The 17603-nt window shown below is 44.4% G+C and overlaps 1 protein-coding gene across 10 annotated transcripts in view; it reads left to right on the plus strand.

The window, feature by feature from the left end:
* Positions 1–2823: 2823 nt before the first annotated feature.
* JMJD1C (jumonji domain containing 1C) overlaps positions 2824–17603 on the plus strand; it is a 332141-nt gene continuing 317361 nt past the window's right edge. For 4 of the 10 annotated variants that reach the window (XR_005583113.1, XM_039482593.1, XM_039482594.1 and 1 more), the window contains exon 1: positions 2841–3314. Coding sequence is in view for 8 of the 10 variants with exons in the window: in XM_039482593.1 (XP_039338527.1) it covers positions 3156–3314 (159 nt within the window). In the remaining 2 variants the exon portion in view is untranslated. Of the gene's footprint in view, positions 3315–17603 lie in introns of all 10 variants that reach the window. The other 6 variants (XM_039482597.1, XM_039482596.1, XR_005583114.1 and 3 more) reach the window with 5 other exon arrangements.

Here is a 17603-nt window from a genome sequence, read left to right on the forward strand (position 1 = left end):
ATGTCTAAAGGGTTTGGCAAGAGTTTTGGGAATTGCATTGGAGCCTAAAACTGGGACGTACACACCTAAACCTTTGAAAATCTAGCCCTATGTCTCTATTAAAAGGAATAAAGAGGATCCAGGCATTATAGACCACTTAACCGAACTTCGATACCCGGAAAGATACTAGAACAAATTATTAAACAATCCATTTGTAAGCACCTAGAGTATAACCGCATTATAAGGAATAGAGAGCATGGATTTATCAAGAAAAAATTGTGCCAAACCAAGCTAATTTCCTTACTGGACAGGGTTATTGGCCTAGTGAATAGGGGAGAAGCAGTAGATGTGATGTATCTTGATTTTAGTAAGGCTTTTTACTAGGGTTGTCAAGCAATTAAAAAAATCCTGTTAAACAATAGGATACCATTTAAACAATAAAAATCCTGTTAAACAATAATAGGATACCATTTATTTAAGTATTTGTGGATGTTTTCTACATTTTCAAATATATTGATTTCAATTACATCACAGAATACAAAGTGTGTACAGTGCTCACTTTATAGTTATTTTTATTACAAATATTTGTGCTGTAAAAAACAAAATAAATAGTAGTTTTCAATTTACCTAATACAAGTACTGTAGTGCAATCTCTTTATCATGAAAGTTGAATTTACAAATGTAGAATTATGTACAAAAAATAACTGCATTCAAATATAAAACAATGTCAAACTTTAGAGCCTACAAGTCTACTCAGTCCTACTTCTTGTTCAGCCAGTTGCTCGGACAAACAAGTTTATTTACATTTGAAGGAGATAATGCTGCCTGCTTCTTGTTTGCAATGTCACCTGAAAGTGGGAATAGGCGTTTGCATGGCATTGTTGTAGCTGGCGTCACAAGACATTTATGTGTCAGATGTGCTAAAGATTTATATGTTCCTTCATGCTTCAATCACCGTTCCATAGGACATTCATCCCTGCTGATGACGGGTACTGCTCAGTAACAATCCAAAGCAGTGCGGACCAACGCATGTTCATTTTCATCATCTGAATCAAATGCTACCAACAGAAGGTTGATTTTATTTTTTGGTGGTTTGAGTTCTGCAGTTTCTGCATCAGAGTGTTGCTCTTTTAAGACTTCTGAAAGCATGCTCCATGCCTTGCCCCTCTCAGATTTTGGAAGGCACATCAAATTCTTAAACTTTGGGTTGAGTGCTGTAGCTATCTTTAGAAATCTGATATTGGAACCTTCTTTGTGTTTTGTTAAATCTGCAGTGAAAGTGTTCTTAAATCAAATAACATATTCTGGGTCCTCATCCTAAACTACCATAATACAAAATATATGGCAGAATGCAAGTAAAACCATGGAGCAGGAGACATACAATTCTCCTCCAAGGAGTTCAGTCATACATTTAAGTAACACATTTTTTTTTAAATAATCCTCAGCATGGAAGCATGTCCTCTGGAATGGTGGTCCGAGCATGAAGAGGCATATGAATGTTTAGCATAGCTGGCATGTAAATACCCTGCAATGCTGGCTACAAAAGTGCCATGCGAATGCCTGTTCTCACTTTCAGGTAACATTGTAAATAAGACACAGGCAGCATTATCTCCCGTAAATGTAAACAAACTTGTTTGTCTTAGCAATTGGCTGAATAAGAAGTAGGATTGAGTGGACTTGTAGGCTCTAAAGTTTTACTTTGTTTTGTTTTTGAATGCAGTTATGTAACAAAAAATAATCTGCATGTGTAAGTTGCGCTTTCATGATAAAGAGATCACACTACAGTACTTGTCTCAGGTGAATTGAAAAATACTATTTCCTTTGTTTATCACTTTTACAGTGCAAATGTCCCTGAAAAAATAAAAATTTAGAATGAAAAACTCATGTTGCCATACAACTACGAAGTGCTATACCAGAAACAGTGTGAGATGTGATTGTGGAAGGTCTTGGAAACTACTGACTTATTCAATGAGTGTCTGGTGTTGAAAATATCAATTAAATAGCACAATAACATCCGATCCATCTCCAGAAAAGTAGATGATTAAGTGCTAAGAGTAATCAAAATAGCATATTAAAAATAAATAATTTAAAGAACCATTAACCTACATTTACAGTAGATTTCAAGATAAAGGCAGTCCAATTCAGGCATGGAGAATAATAATAGTTAAGAGACATTTGTGAACTGCTCTGAGGCTTTATGCAGACATATAAATGGATAAGGGATTCCTTTAAAGACTAAAAACAAGTAAGACAATTATAATTTTCAGAGGGGGTGTATGTCAAGTATCTGGTTAAATCAAGTCTGTTTTAGCAGCTCAATGCATCACACCAGAAGGGAAGCGCTGCTGTGTCTAGGCACTGGGAGGCACCACGCCTCTAAGAACACAGCCCTGGGAAGCGGGAGCTGAGCGGCACCGTCCTGCCAGGGGGGGGGAAAAGCCCCGCTGCCCTCCACACCCTATTTTTGCTGCCCCTGGAGACAGCTCACCCTGCTCTGGCCGGGTAACTCCCCCTGGGATCCTCCCTAGCCCGGGGCACCCCTCGGCCCCATCTGGCAGCGCCCCTACCCGTTCTCAACCCCGGCTCCTACCCCCGATCCCGACTGTGTCCCTAAGCCCCCCATCCGTCGCCCTTCCCCTGCTTGTCCCTTCTGCATCCCTGCATAGGCCCTGCCCAGCCCGCCCCGATTCTCCCCTCTGCCCCTGTAAACAGCAGGGAGCAGCTGCAATCCCCAGGGAGGGCAGAGCCAGGGCAGAGGCTTCAGCTGACGTTACTGAGCATGCTCAGTTCCAGCAAAGCAGCAAATTCTGGGGCCGGACTCTTTCCCGTGCAGTAGTAGTTCCTCCCGCCCCCTCCCCGCTCGCGCTGTCTGGCGGAGGGAGACGGCGCGTGGTGTCGGTCTCCATGGCAGTGGGCTGTGTGGGCGGAGTGGTCGGGGCTGCAGCGCAGCGGTGAGAGAGCGGCTCCCCCGCCCCCTCCTCTCCGTGTGTTTGTGTCAGGCTGATCGCGGCGGCGGAGCTGCCCGGGGCGCCCGGCTCGGAGCGGGCGAGGGGGACGGACGCAGCCAGGCGCAGAGACAGCCCCGCTCCCCTCGGCTCAGCCCGGCTCGCGGCATGGGCGGCCCGTAGAGGAGAGGGCTGGGCGGCTGGTGCGGTGCCTGTGCGGCGGCGGCGGCCATGGCGGTGGTGGAGACGCGGCCGGAGCTGGTGGGGAAGCGGTTCCTGTGTGTCGGGGGCGGCGAAGAGGAGCCGCCGGAGCGCGGGGAGAGCGGGCGCTGGCGAGCCGGGGTTATCCGCGCCGTGTCCCACCGGGATTCGCACAGCCCCGAGCTGGCGGTAAGAGACTGGCCGCAGACCCTGCCCCCTGCGTGCCCCCTCTGCGCGGCCGGGGGGCCCGGTCACCCCCGCGGGGCCCTGCTCAGCAGGCGTGAGGGGGGCTCCGAGGGGGGAGGTGCAGGCTTCGCCTGCTCTCTCTGTCGGGCAGTGCTCACTCAGATCCTGAGGGTTGGGCAGCGGGGTGTCCTCGGTCCCCCTAGCTGGGGCCCTGCTCGGCGTGAGGGGTAGCAGATGTGGGAGTGGTCAGAGGACGCCCCCTCTGCTTGCAGACAAGAGGGTATGACACAGCCTGTCTTTTCCTCTCGCTAGGCACCTAAGGTGGGGTACGGAGTGCGGTGGTAAACACCTCCCCCCCGTGCTCTCTGTAGCATGGAAGAGCATGTCAGGCTCTTCTCCCTGCTGCACACACCGTAGTGTGTGGTGGAGAATCAATCGGGTTGACGTGGATCACGAATCATAGAAATTATCCTGAGTGCAGTAGCAAGAAGCTGCCGTAATATGAGGCTTGAAATTGGGCTAAAGGTTTCTTTACCTTCCCCAGAGAGATCGGCACCCCGATATTAATGGGAAGGCTTCTGTTATGTGTTTAGCATATGTGAGGACGATAGAGGAGGTGGCATTGATTAGACTTATTATCTTTGCATAGAAGATATGGCTGCTATTCTGATCATTTTAGTTCTTCAAATTTATATTTTACTGGGAAATGGTAAAAACTTAGCTTCTCGGTGGAGCGAAAATAACCAACCCTTTCATCTGATAGGTCTAAGAAACAATTATTTTTTACTCAGCTTGAATATTCATAGTACATTTAATGTTAAGTGACAGGTTTAAAAATACTTTTGTGATAAAAATACTAAAAGATTATGTTGAATTATTTATTTTCCTTGTCTGTGTTGTTGTAATTGTTTTCCTAAGGGATATAGGAATGTGCGTGGAGAGAGAGAACAAGCAAGAATATATTCTGTTGTGTTGAGACACATTCTTGCTGGGGGGAAAAACACAAGCAGGATTTCCTTGGGTTAGTGTTATGAATACATAATCTGTAAAATGGAGTTTGTGTGCTGTAGAGAACTCATCTTTTTATTTGTAAATTCCAGATTCTAGTAATATATGCATTGGTACTGTTGCAATTGTACGCTTGCATATTTTATATTATTTTGAGCATAGAAATGCGCACTTGGTTAAACATCATTACTACATAAGTTCTTTCTGTACATATGGAAAATCACCGAACTGCGTTGTGCAGTTCCCTAGTGCTATTGAGACGGTACAACAATTCAAGATTTAAAAACTGTCATAAGTGTAACTACTTCTTTTATATGAAAAATCAGGATAAACCAAAATATCTGTTGTTTTAGAGGTTATTGATTGCTTCATATGGTGGGGGAAAAAGTGGTCTGCTAAAGTAATCTGTGCTTGCCTTTGTTCATCCCAGGATTTAGCTTTATTTGGATAAGTAGAAGCATTTACACTTAAACACTGTTGTCATTACCATAGCTTCTAGATTTTCTAGTTTAGATACTTTAATTCACAATTGTATGTCATTTGTCCGTTCCTCTTCTTTGTCAAATGTCTTAAATTTTCAAACTTTGTGTTATGGTCTTAGTCTTTCTGATGTCAGTTGGTTTTGTACGACACCATGGAGTTCTCTAGATGTATTTTAAAAACACATTCCTTATATAACATACATTTACAGGGTAGTTTTGTAGAACATATATAATTAAATATGGATATATAAACATTTTGGGCAACACAATGAAAAATGTACCAACTGCTACTAGCCAGAGTCTTATACCTGTTGTAAACTGTGGGACAAAACTGTAGCAAATAGGGGAAAGTGCTGTCGATAGACTTTTTTTAAAGGGGATTTATCCTTTATGTCTTAAACAGTGCCCAAAATGTGCTAGGTGCTATCTGTTGTAAATATTTACACGGTCTCATTACTGCACATTACTAAGGCTTCATCTTTTAATGTATTTATCTTCTCATCCCATTTTACAGACAGGATACTGAGGCACAGAATAAGGTGACTTGTATAAAGTGTCACAGGAAGTCTGTGGCAGAGTTGGGAACTAAACTCATGTCTCTCCGGTCTCAGACTGGCACATCATTGGACTATCTTTCTTTTCTCTAGGTGGTTTACAGAGTGTACAGAATTCATGATACCGGTTTTACAATTTAGGGATAAAGGTACAAGTGAACACAAAGACCCAAGGGGCGAGTGAGGAGAGAAGAGAGAACAAAGGTTACAGTAAGAAGACTGTAGGGTTGTTTATGTGGGTTAGGAACACATCTTGATTGATTTTTCTTTACACTTGTAATTAATATGTCGCATAAGGCTCAGCAGTGTAGACATACTATGCCAGCATAGCTCCCTCTTGTAGAGGTAACCTACACTGACCAAAGAAGGGTTTTCTGTCAGTGTAGAAACACCATCTCTCTGAAGGACATTAGCTATGTAGACAGAAGCCCTCTTCTGTTGTCAGAGCTGTGTTTACATTGGAGGTTTGGTTAGCATAGCTATGTTGATCAGAACATTCTTTTTTCAGTCCCCTAACCAATGTTGCTATGACAAACATATGTCTTAAATGTAGGCCAATCCTCTGGCTAGCTGGTGTTTGAAATACATGAAACCTCTCTTCCAATGAGCATTTCTGTGTCTTCCCTGCCTCCACTACCATTTGGCTGCATTTCTAATCCTTCTACAGCCTCCATTTTTAGGTGGTCTTCCCTGTGAATAGCTCCAGATCCTGCTGCTACTCATTAGCAGAGTGAAATTGAAATGCTTTTTGGCAATTTCATCACTGCATATGGTGTTCTGAATAGTAACAGTTAGATTGAGTTTTATCAATTTCGGGCTGGCCTACCCTCTGTGAGCTATGAACCCTGCTGAAGCACTAGAGCTATCCTGCGTCAATTCACATTTGTAAGACTCTTTGCAATTTTGTGGGACAAAGAAAATTTTTATAATGAAAAGTTCATAAACTGCTATCTGAACCATACTTGCTACCGACAAATGGACAAATGAATTTTCAGGGCCTGATGTGCTTCATTAAATGGAAATGATTACTTTGTTTATAGCTACATTCCAAAATGTGTATGTGTAGTTGAAATTTCTGTATTTACTGATAAGAAATCAAATCAGTTTTAAATAGCTATTTAAAAAAGATTGAGAATTTTGAAGCTACATTTAATGTTAAGGAGCCTTGACCTAATTAAACAACTTTCTACGTGAGATTTAAAATGGGATAAGGGCCATCCTACTACCTATGAGTCTACAAGGGTGCAACCATAATTTTCCAAAGGAGGGGGTTCAGCACATGTATGTCCTTGCTGAGCCCTCTCATCAAATTCTGGAATGGGCATGGAAGCGTAAGGAGATGGTTTTCTGTGGTTCTGAGAAGCAGGGAGACAGGTCTGGGGGACCAGAAAACCAGGAAGAGGAGCTTCTGCTTCTCCAGGCTGTGCTGGTTGCTGACTGCTTCAGTCACTGCTTTTTTTCCATTTCCAAGGATTTAGGTGGTTTCTCTGACTTGGGACCAGTCCTTGGATGGGGAAGAAGCTGTGATTAAAACTGTCAGTGACCAGCCTGGCCTGGAGCAGGGTCGACAGCTCCTCCTGAGGCTCTGGCCAGGGGGGCCATTTCAGATTTCTCTGTGTGCGGGGGATGACTTGTAGCAAGGGTTCAGGGTTTGCTTAGGCTCCTATCTTTTGGATTTCTTTGAAGGTTAAAATGTAAATCAGTCTATTTTGGGTGAATTTGTTGTGATTATTATACTCTTCAGCAATGTTATCTTCCATATACTCCCAAATCACCCGGCAGTACCTCAGCTGTAAATTACCTGGCAGCACCCCCATCCCTCAGTCAAACTCTGCTCTATGTTTCAGCAAGCTCTCTCCTGGAACCATACTTCTGGGGATGTGGAGTGGCCCAATCTGTTGTCACCACCTGATATGCTAGCCCTTGGGTGGCAGGTGGGTGGAGAAGTCCCCCACCTGCAGAGAGAGGGGAGGAGGGTCATGTAGAGGGGATTCCCTGGGTTCCATGTTCTGTGACCTTCCCCCTCCAGGCACCCTCTTCCCTGCTCACCTGGGTTGGTGCTCCTGGGTGCAGGCATGTGAAATTTCATGAGGGGAGCCCCCTCCCATCCAGACTGTGGTGACTGACATGCAGGGGGACAATCATGGTGCTATTGTGAAGGTGCGGCTCTGTAAAGAAACCCTGGGATCCACTTGGAGCCCATCCTCTGTGCTCAGGTTGGATTCCTGGGGCAACTCCTCTCCCTGCTCTTCCTCAGTGGTACCCCTAGCTCCGGCTCTTGGCCCCAGCACCTTGCTTCCCAGAACCCTGGAGAGATCTGTCTATGGCCAGAAGGGTGGCCTCTTCCTCCCCGCCCCCATTGAGTAGTTGGGTGTGATAATTCACACCTCTTATCAGCTACATTGAAATCTTAAAAAAATATACTACTTGTATAGAACAGAATGAATGAACTGTGTAAAATGGAGTATGTTAAAGCCAGACACTGAGTAAAAGTAAAAAGTATTGCATTGTCTTGTCCCCATTATTTTATGGAATTTTTCCCTTCCATTTTCCCATACTGGCTGCAGTGTTTACTGTACCACTGGCATGGAGGATGGCCAAACCATCTGGCAACAGTTGCTATACTTCTGATATCAGTCGTTTGGAAAATGAGCATGTTGTCTCTGCAGTGTACACCTCTTCCTCTTGCCCAACATTTGGAACGCCTGGTTTTTCCTAAATGTACTTTGTAGTTCATGTTGTAGTATGTACTAAACTCTCTGTATAATCTAGTATACATACAACCCTAATATAAAAGTACTCTTCTAACCTCAACAATTAATTTTAGTATTTTTTTTTTTTTAGGGTCCGGTGAACTTCTTTAAGCAATGGTTCTCAAACTTTTTTGTGATATGAACCACAGATGAGTAGTGTCATAGATCACTTCACCTTCCATTTGTGAATTTGGAATAGTCCTGTGGTAACAGTAGCATTTGATTACATGAGGGGGAAGGAAAATATTTAATTTGTTTTAATGTTGACCTGTTTTTCTGATCGTACTGGCTGCTAGTAGTGGTAGCTAGGAAGGCTCTGCCTCATTTCCAGGTGCTTTTAAAGGCTTCCTGACTGTTGTTTGTCGTGATTCTGGAAACCTGCAGAAGCAGCCAGTAGCAAGGAAGTGGAGTCAACACCCTATGATCTATCAGCTCTTTGCTGCAAGTAGCAGTTGATTTTCAGGGCACAGTTTTCAGAACACTAGTTGAATCAATATTAGCAGGATTGAACAGAAAATGTGTGTGAGAGTAAATGTACTTATTTTCCCAAGTTCTGTTACTGTAAAAGGTAAGTATTTGAAGGCACAATGTCAATTTCACTTTTAGTCAGATTTAAAAAAATAATAAACTTAAAGTTAAAACAAGGAGCATAAGCTTATGTCCAAATAAATTTGTTATTCTCTAAGGTGCCACAAGGACTCCTCATTGTTTTTGCTGATACAGACTAACAGGGCAACCACTCTGAAACCTGTCACTATTTATTAAAGTTAAAAGTAGTTTGGGTTACAGTGGCATTTGCCCCAATTCTGCCAGTTTTTATGTCTTTGCAGTCTCATTTTCCTATTTGAAAAATATTTTTCTCTACACACATGAGAAACTAGGAAATAGGTTTTTAATGTTGAGGGGTGCCTGTTTAAAAAGGTCATGTGCAAGATCATTTTTTAAATAAAAAAAGACTATAAATTGTAGTGAATTTATAGTGAAATCTGCTGGGTTTTTTTTCTTCTGATTTTCTAAAGCTGTGCATTTAGTACACCAACATATTTTGATACCATTTCTATATGGCAGTGTTGGACAACATGAAATGAAGAATCCAGTAACTTGAGTCTCCTGGGAATAGTGTTTTAAGATAAGCAGATGTGGTAACTTTCTGTATATATCACCAAGGTAACAAATAAGCCGGCAAGTAAAAGGAAAACATTTCATTTCTTTGGGGGAGGACATGGAGGTACCTCCAAAGATTTGCGAAAGTACGTCTTAAGCATGTAGAGGTTTTTTCTGTGACTTCATTTGATGTTTACCGAATAATTAACAAGACATTGTTAGGGAAAAGGTACAACAACAATTCTGATGGAACTTCTGACATGCATTTTTTGGTTCCCATGTCCAGTGGTATGTGGGAAAAAAAATTGTGTTGAAATTAATATTTTCTATTAGTTTCTTGAGAAGAGTGGCGGTGGGCTTTGCATGTCTTTATCCTCTCCAGTATATCTAACAGAATACAAATGTAAAAAATTTTGTAGTATAAAATGTAAACCTGATTAGGACACAGAATTATAGAAATTTAAAAATAAAGGCATCTTGTAGAAATGCTCCTCGTGCTGAAAGGTTTTTTTTGCTAAAGATGTGGCTAAGCATGACTACATGATATACAAAGCTGTGTTTTCCCAGACCTGTTCTACACTTAAATCTTACGTCGACATCACTGTTTTTCAGGGGTGTGAAAAATCCACACCTCTGACTGACTTAGCTGTGTCATTCTAATCCCCAGTGTAGATACAGGTAGGTTGATGGAAGCATTCTTCCATCAACATAATTACTGTTGTTTGGGGAGGTTGTGTTCCTACACCAAAGGAAAAACCCCTTCCATTGGTGTAGGTTGCATCTAAGTTACTGGGTTATACTGGTATGGCTACAGCTCTCAAGCCATGCCCATATTAGTCCCTTAGTATATGCATATCCCCAGACTTTCCTGTTCCTGTAAATTATGCACTCTCCTCTCTTTTGCTCACTTTTCCTGATGGACGATAACTTTGCTGTACTTTAAAGTTCAAGTGCATATTTCTGTGACTGTGGTTTTTGCCATGTGTCAGTGTTAACGTGGCATTTCACTTTTGATTTTAGATAGGGTCCTGCATTTGAGTCTTTTACTAAACTTACTAATAAAATAAGTTGAGAGCTGGAGTATTTGAGGAAAATGTTTTGTTTTTTATTTTTACATAATACAAATTAGAATCTGATTTTGTTTTTCCTTGTTTGTTTGACTTCTAAAAATTAACAGCTGTGGAGATCTGAGGGTATTTAGACTATCAATATACTGGAAGTGTCAATTGAAGGAAAAGCTTCAAATAAAAACTATTAATGTTGGACAGAGCAGATGATGAATCAGTTTTAAAGCCAGTTGAGCAAGGTAAAACAATATCAAATTGCTTGATGGTTGCTAACATAATTGGGTAAGGTTGTGGTTTAAAAAAGTCTTTGTGCTTTTCAGGACTTTGTTACCTCAGTTCTCTTTAATATTGGTCTGTTTATGGATGTGCCACATAGCAGTGTGATATGTCCTAGATGATGATGGATATCTGTGGTAGTAAGACTTGAAAAATGTACTAGACACTTGTTAGTCAGAGGGTACACCTCTACCTTGATATAACACTGTCCTTGGGAGCTAAAATTTTTTACCGCGTTATAGGTGAAACCACGTTATATCAAACTTGCTTCGATCCGCCAGAGGGCGCAGCCGCCGCTCCCTCTCCCCAGAGCACTGCTTTACCACATTGTATCCGAATTCGTGTTATATCGGGTTGCGTTATATCGAGGTAGAGGTGTACTACAAAAGATGAAAGCTTCTCTTCTTGCTTTGCTGTGAGAAGCCTAGTACGTGTCTCAGACCAGCTCTTGGGAAGAGGTGCTAAACTTAACACTAGGGTGTTGTCACTGGATCTGGTGGAGGGATGTGAGGAAAGATGCATCCTTTTGTATTAACCTTAGCTGGTTAGTGTCTGAAGTATGGAAGAATGTGGGGAAGATTGCAATTGTTAGTGCTCTTGTTACCACCCTAAAGCGATTTTCAGAAGATAACCAGGGTTTGGGTAGTTTCCAGCTTCCATAGCATTCTGTCCTGCAAGAATGAAGTTTACAAAATTCTTGTAAATTTCACTATGCTATGCCTCCCTGGATAAAAGCAAACACTCATCTATTTTTGGGTGAGTGGGGGGGAAGACAAGGAGACGTTTCCTCCTCCTGCTCTCCATATCTAATAGAGGTAGAGGATTGGGTCTGCTCTTGTCACCACAGCTCTTCTCAGAAGCTCGTTCTATTTTCTGTTGATGCTAAGAAAGAGGTGAATACATTTTTCAAAGGCCGCTAGGTAATTTAACAGCTTAACCACAGCAAAAAGTTCAAACATAGGAGCATGCCCTAAAAAAACGGAGGGGGGTCAAATTGAGAGGTACAAAAGGAGGGAAAGTAGTGGTAGTCCTGTAAGCTCTGTTCCAAAATAGCTGTCAAAATGAGATGCTCCTCTTTGTAGATTGTGCCTGTGTTCAGAATCTGTGCTCTTCAGGCTCTGCTGGGTTCCTTGGGCTTGGCTCTCCCTCAGTGGGGATCAGATGCCCTGCTGTGTTGTTTGGATGTAGTTCCTTCTTGACTATGGGAAAAATTAGTGGTGGCACTCTCCCATGTTCACCTCTCATGGCAACAAAGACTATGTCTACGCTGCATTCTACTGGTGGCAGCACATAGGGTATGTGTAGCCACGTCTCAGTGAAAAGGGGGCTGTGTCCATGCTGTGATATGTAGGTACATGTGTCAATGAGACTGTCGCAGGGGGAGGCAGCGGAAAAAAGCTCAAGAGCTTTCCGCTGTTAGAGCTTCTCACTGTGGCAGGGAAAAGCTCTGGCAAAGGGGAGGTAGAGGGAAAAGGCTCCAGCAGTACGGAGCTGCTGATCCTTTTTCTTGCCGATCCTTTTCCTTTTGCCTGCCCCCCGTCAGAGCCTTCCCCTGTGGCGGGGAAAGACTCCACAGTGCTACAAATAGCAATGTACACAGGGGAGGCACTGCTTTGTTGTGTAGAGAACCGTGTAGGGTACTTACCCACAGGGTACAGATGTGTGTGTCTGTACTGTACTTGTCTAAGCCATGCTATCCACACTGCTAGCAGTGTAATAAATATGTCCTCTGCATGCTGCCGTAAAGAGTGTAAAGTGTAGATGTGTATCTGGTGAAATGTCAGTACAAGGAGACTGCATTACTTCATAATATACTACTACTACTACTTCTATGTGTTGAATGTAGTATCATCACTGCATTTGGATTAACACCTATTGAGATGAGATGAATGTGCAGTTGACAATATGAGCTATTGTTCCATGTTCTGTACAAATGATCAGTTGTACTTAGTTCATGTTTTCAAACAACCATAACAGCTGGAGACTTTTCAATTTTGAAATGAAAGGTGAGATTCTGGAAAACAAGAAATGACCTAGGCAGATGTTGATATTTTTTATTTTCCATTCACTTTTTTCAAATATTTTTATGAATTATATTAACATTGTTCTGTGTTAATATTTGGGTTCTGTTCTTCTCTTACTGTCTGAGTAAAATGAAAATACAGAAGCTTGTTGATTACTAAGGGGGGATGTCTGTTTGACTTTTACCAGTACTTTTGTGGTACAATTAAATTAGTGACATTTATCCTTATAGAATTCCCTTATTTTTTTTAAAAGGGAAGGAAGATATTCTTGGAAAATGAGAATGCAAAGTGTATAGTGACACTATAGTACTGTAATTGAAAGGACTTGTTTCTGGGGAGAATAGTTATGAAATCTGCATGATTGGGGTGGGGGTGAGGGGGAATTGTGTAGTCAAGCTCCACCCACTTATTATCCCAGAATGCCATTATGCTACTTATTGTGATAGTGCATATCTTCATAAATCTGATTCTCTTTTTCCTGGCATACCCTGATCAGTGGTGAAATTGTCAACAGTGTTGACATTAAAATTACCACAGTTTAAGGTTCAGAGTAAATCCCTTATTAGGATGTCTGAAATCTCGGGTAAGCATTACCGAATTGGTTCCATTTGGGTTGACTATTTGCAGATTCCCAGTAGGTCTTTGAAATCAATCAGTTGCACAGTTAAGCCTAGCTCTGCCCAGCCAACTTTTTGTGCTTCTGTTGGCAGAGTATGCAACCCCCAGGACCGCGGGGGCATGCTGGCCGCTTCCAAGAGCGGCGTGTGGCCGCCGCAGGCAGGGAGCCTTAGCGGCAATCCTGCTGTACTGCTGGAGATGGCGGTTGATGGGAGCTGCCACTGGCTCGCGGGCCTTGCAGTCAAGAACACTGACATATGTGGTATCACTTTCCTGAAGGAGGGCTCAGCTCTCAAAAGTTTGGAAAACACTGTTACAAAGTGACCTAGAAGTTTGCTTCTCTCAATCCTCTTTCTCTGTTCCCCAAAACATGCCACTACCTCTTAAGTTAAAGGAATTGTTGGGGATATCAGTAGGAAATGTTTGCTTTGTACTGTTACACTATTGGAGAAAAGCTTACAGTGGTAACAGGAGATAAGAAGGTACCTTTTTCTTGTGGTCAGTTTGTAGCAACCACTGCTTCCTTTTCCTTTATCTCTGTCTATCCAAAAATCCTCTACACTTGTATTGTCTCTCTTTAATGGTTCTAAATAGTGGAAGAATGTGTGAACTGTCAGGAAGAGGAGTAAGTGCCATTTAAGAGGGAGGCATGATGGCAACACTCTAGGGTATAAGACTAATCTTGGAAGCTCAATTTGGGAAAGTAAGGAGCTATGTAATGTAAATAAAGCATTAAGAACTGCAGAAGTGTTTTGTTTTTCACTGTGGTAAGAGCTAAGACTATTTAACCGTTTGCAAGGAAGGACAATTGTAAAAACCACATGGTAATTTGCTTTGACTTTTATTGATATATTTGTTAATTAATTTGGGCCCATAATAATTACCATCTTGACACAGATAAAATGGGATGCACCACATGTACAGTGGAGAGCTATTGAGTTCATTTAGTGTACATGTATGGCCATTTTTGTCAATTTTTTTCTCTATCAAGTTCAGTAACCAGTATTTTTTACATTGAATGTGTGTTCCAGTATCTGACCTTTGACTTAAAACAAGTTTCTAGCCCACAAGGCTGGGGGTTGGGGGGAAGACACCTAAAAATGTCAACTGAATACTGTTCACATCCATATTGCCACTACATAGTAAGTGACTCTCTATCACTATCGCAAACATAATAATTGCTTCCATGTTCTCCCCTCTCCCACCCAAATCTCCATTCCTTCATATGTTTTTTATAATCATAGAAGATTTTTACCCTAGCAACACTCGGTGGGTCGGCTGGGCGCCCCCTGGAGTGGCACCGCCATGGCGCCGGATGTATACGCCGGCCAACCCAACCGCCCCTTAGTTCCTTCTTACCGCCCGTGACGGTCGTTGGAACTGTGGAGCGTGGCTTTGCTGATCTCCACATCCCTAGCTACTCGTAGTTCTCTACTGCTAACTGTGTCATAGTTCGACTTTGGTAGTTATAGTTAGTATTAGTTATTGTATTTATAGTTAGTGTATATAGTTAAAAGGGGGGTTTGGGGATTAGCCCCTTTCCCCCGCTCCGGTACGGGCCCATGCCCAAGGCACCGGGGTTCAAACAGTGCTCGGCGTGCCAAAAGCCGATGCCAATAGGGGATCCCCACGACTCCTACCTCAAGTACCTAGGGGAATCCCACCTTCCAGATAAGTGCCACATTTGCAAGTCCTTTAAACCAAGGATGAAGAAGGAGCAGGACTTTAGATTAAAGCAGCTCCTCATGGAGTCGGCACTTACTCCTGCAGCATCGGTACCAAGTGCCCAACAGACTGCTTTGGTAAGGAGTGCCCCTTAGGCCCCAGACCGCTCCGGTACTGAGAAGGAGCCCCGGCACCGACCTTTACCGGCACCAACATCTGCTCGGCACCACTCCCTGTCCCTGAGACCCAGGAAGCAACATAGCGCTCCAACTGCTGCAGCTCAACAGAAGGAATGCTCTTCGAAGACAGCTCGCCCGGCACCGTCCTCTGCCACGGCACCATCAGTCGTGGCACCACCAGTTCCAACTCCACTGAGCTCGGCACCGTTGATTCCGGTCCCACAAGGGCTGTTGAGTCCGGTACCTGACAGCTCCCTGGCTCACGCTGTGGTTGAGCTTGCCCTGCCTTCTACATACAATCCAATGCGGATACCATCTGGCAGTCCCCGGCCTCGATTCCACCTACAGCAAGGGGGGTTGAGAGGAAATATATGGTCCCCTCAAAGGGGTACGAATAACTCTACACTCATCCACCTCCTTGCTCCTTAGTGGTCCAATCGGTGAATGAGTGGGAGCATCATGGCCAACACGCCCTGGCTCCTAAGTCAAAGAAAGCTAGGCGCACGGACCTCCTAGGCCATAAAATATACTCTGCCAGGGGCCTCCAACTTAGGGTGGCAAACCAGCAAGCCCTCCTAAGTCGGTATAACTTTAACACGTGGGTGTCCGTGGGGAAGTTCACAGAGCTTCTTCCACAGGAGTCCTGCCAGGAGTTTACCGCTCTCCTCGAGGAGGGTAAAAAGGTGGCGAGAACCTCCCTCCAGGCTTCTCTGGATTCCACGGACTCGGCAGTCAGAACCTTGGCGTCAGGAGTGACGATGAGGCGCATCTCCTGGCTCCAAGTATCAGGCCTTCCCCCTGAATTGCAACAAACCATTCAGGATTTGCCCTTCAAAGGCCAAGGCCTGTTTTCAGATAAGACTGACCCCAGACTGCAAAGTCTGAAAGATAATAGTGTTATAATGCGCTCGCTGGGTATGCATACGCAAGTGACCCAACGCAGGACCTTCCGGCCACAGTCACACCGCCCTTACTCTCGGCCTAGACTGCGTCAGGACTTTAGTAGAAGGTGTGGCAGAGGAAATCGTCGAAGGCAGTCTGGCCCTCAAGGAGGCCAAAATCAGGCACCCCCAAAACCACCAGCAGGGCCCAAACAAAACTTTTGATGGGACGCCCGAGGGCGGCCCACCAGTTACTTTCCCGGATCCTTTTCCTCCGTTTCTCAACCGTCTCTCTCATTTCCTCCCTGCCTGGTCCCAGCTCACTTCCGACCGCTGGGTCCTGCACACAGTGGAATTGGGATACCACCTCCAGTTTGTTTCAACCCCACCTTCCCACCCTCCCTCCCCGTCCCTCTTCAGGGACCCCTCTCATGAGCTGGACCTCTTGCAAGAGGAACTGTCGCTCCTAGCTCTAGGAGCCATAGAGGAGATACCAAAAGACATGAGGGGCAAGGGGTTTTACTCCTGTTACTTCCTAATCCCCAAGGCAAAGGGAGGTCTGCGACCGATCTTAGACTTGCGAGAACTCAACAAATTCATGATAAAGCTGAAGTTCCGCATGGTAACCCTGGGGACCATTATTCCCTCCCTGGATCCGAGAGACTGGTATGCTGCCCACGATATGAAGGACGCGTATTTCCACGTCGCAATTTACCTGCTGCACAGACGGTACCTTCGTTTTGTGGTTGGCCTTCAACACTTTCCGTTTACTGCACTCCCATTTGGCCTTTCTGCAGCTCTGCGTGTGTTCACGAAATGCATGGCCGTAGTTGCCGCCTCCCTCCGCCGTCGTCGGGTACACGTATACCCGTACCTTGACGATTGGCTCATTTGAGGGACTTCCCAGTTGCAAGTGTCGCAGCACCTGCGCATAGTCAAAGACCTCTTCGGGAGCCTCGGCCTCATGATCAACATGATCTACTTTAACACCCACACAGAGACTAGACTTCATCGGAGCGACTCTGGACTCCAATCTGGCCAGAGTCTGCCTCCCACAGTCATGTTTTCAAGCGATGGCTTCCATTATTCGAGGTCTCCAAACCTTCCCGACAACATCGGTACGCAACTGCCTCAGCCTGATCGGGCACATGGCCTCCTGCACCTTCGTAACCAAGCACGCGAGGCTACGCCTCCGCCCTATTCAAACTTGGCTAGCTTCAATATACAGGCTGTGCAGAGACAGCCTGGACTCCGTACTCACCATTGCCCAGGAGGTCCTGGTCTCCCTAACCTGGTGGTTGAACCCCACCATTGTTTGCGCAGGGATGCCATTCCACCCACCGCAACCCTTGATGGCTCTGACCACAGATAAATCATCTCTGGGTTGGGGTGCCCACCTCGAGGGCCTTCACACTCAGGGTCTCTGGTCATCTCAAGAGCTGGCTTTGCACATCAATGTGCGGGAGCTGAGGGCGGTCCGTCTAGCATGCCAAGTGTTTCGAGACCATCTCTAAGGCTGTTGTGTATCAGTATTTACGGACAACATAACGGCCATGTTTTACATAAACAAGCAGGGCGGAGCACGCTCCTCCCCCCTTTGTCGAGAAGCTGTTAGCTTCTGGGACTTTTGTATAGCCCACTCGATCGACTTGGTAGCGTACTTTCTCCCCGGAGTCCAGAT

This window comes from Mauremys reevesii, linkage group 7 (genome assembly GCF_016161935.1).
Source record: "Mauremys reevesii isolate NIE-2019 linkage group 7, ASM1616193v1, whole genome shotgun sequence".
NCBI classification, from domain to species: Eukaryota; Metazoa; Chordata; order Testudines; family Geoemydidae; genus Mauremys; species Mauremys reevesii.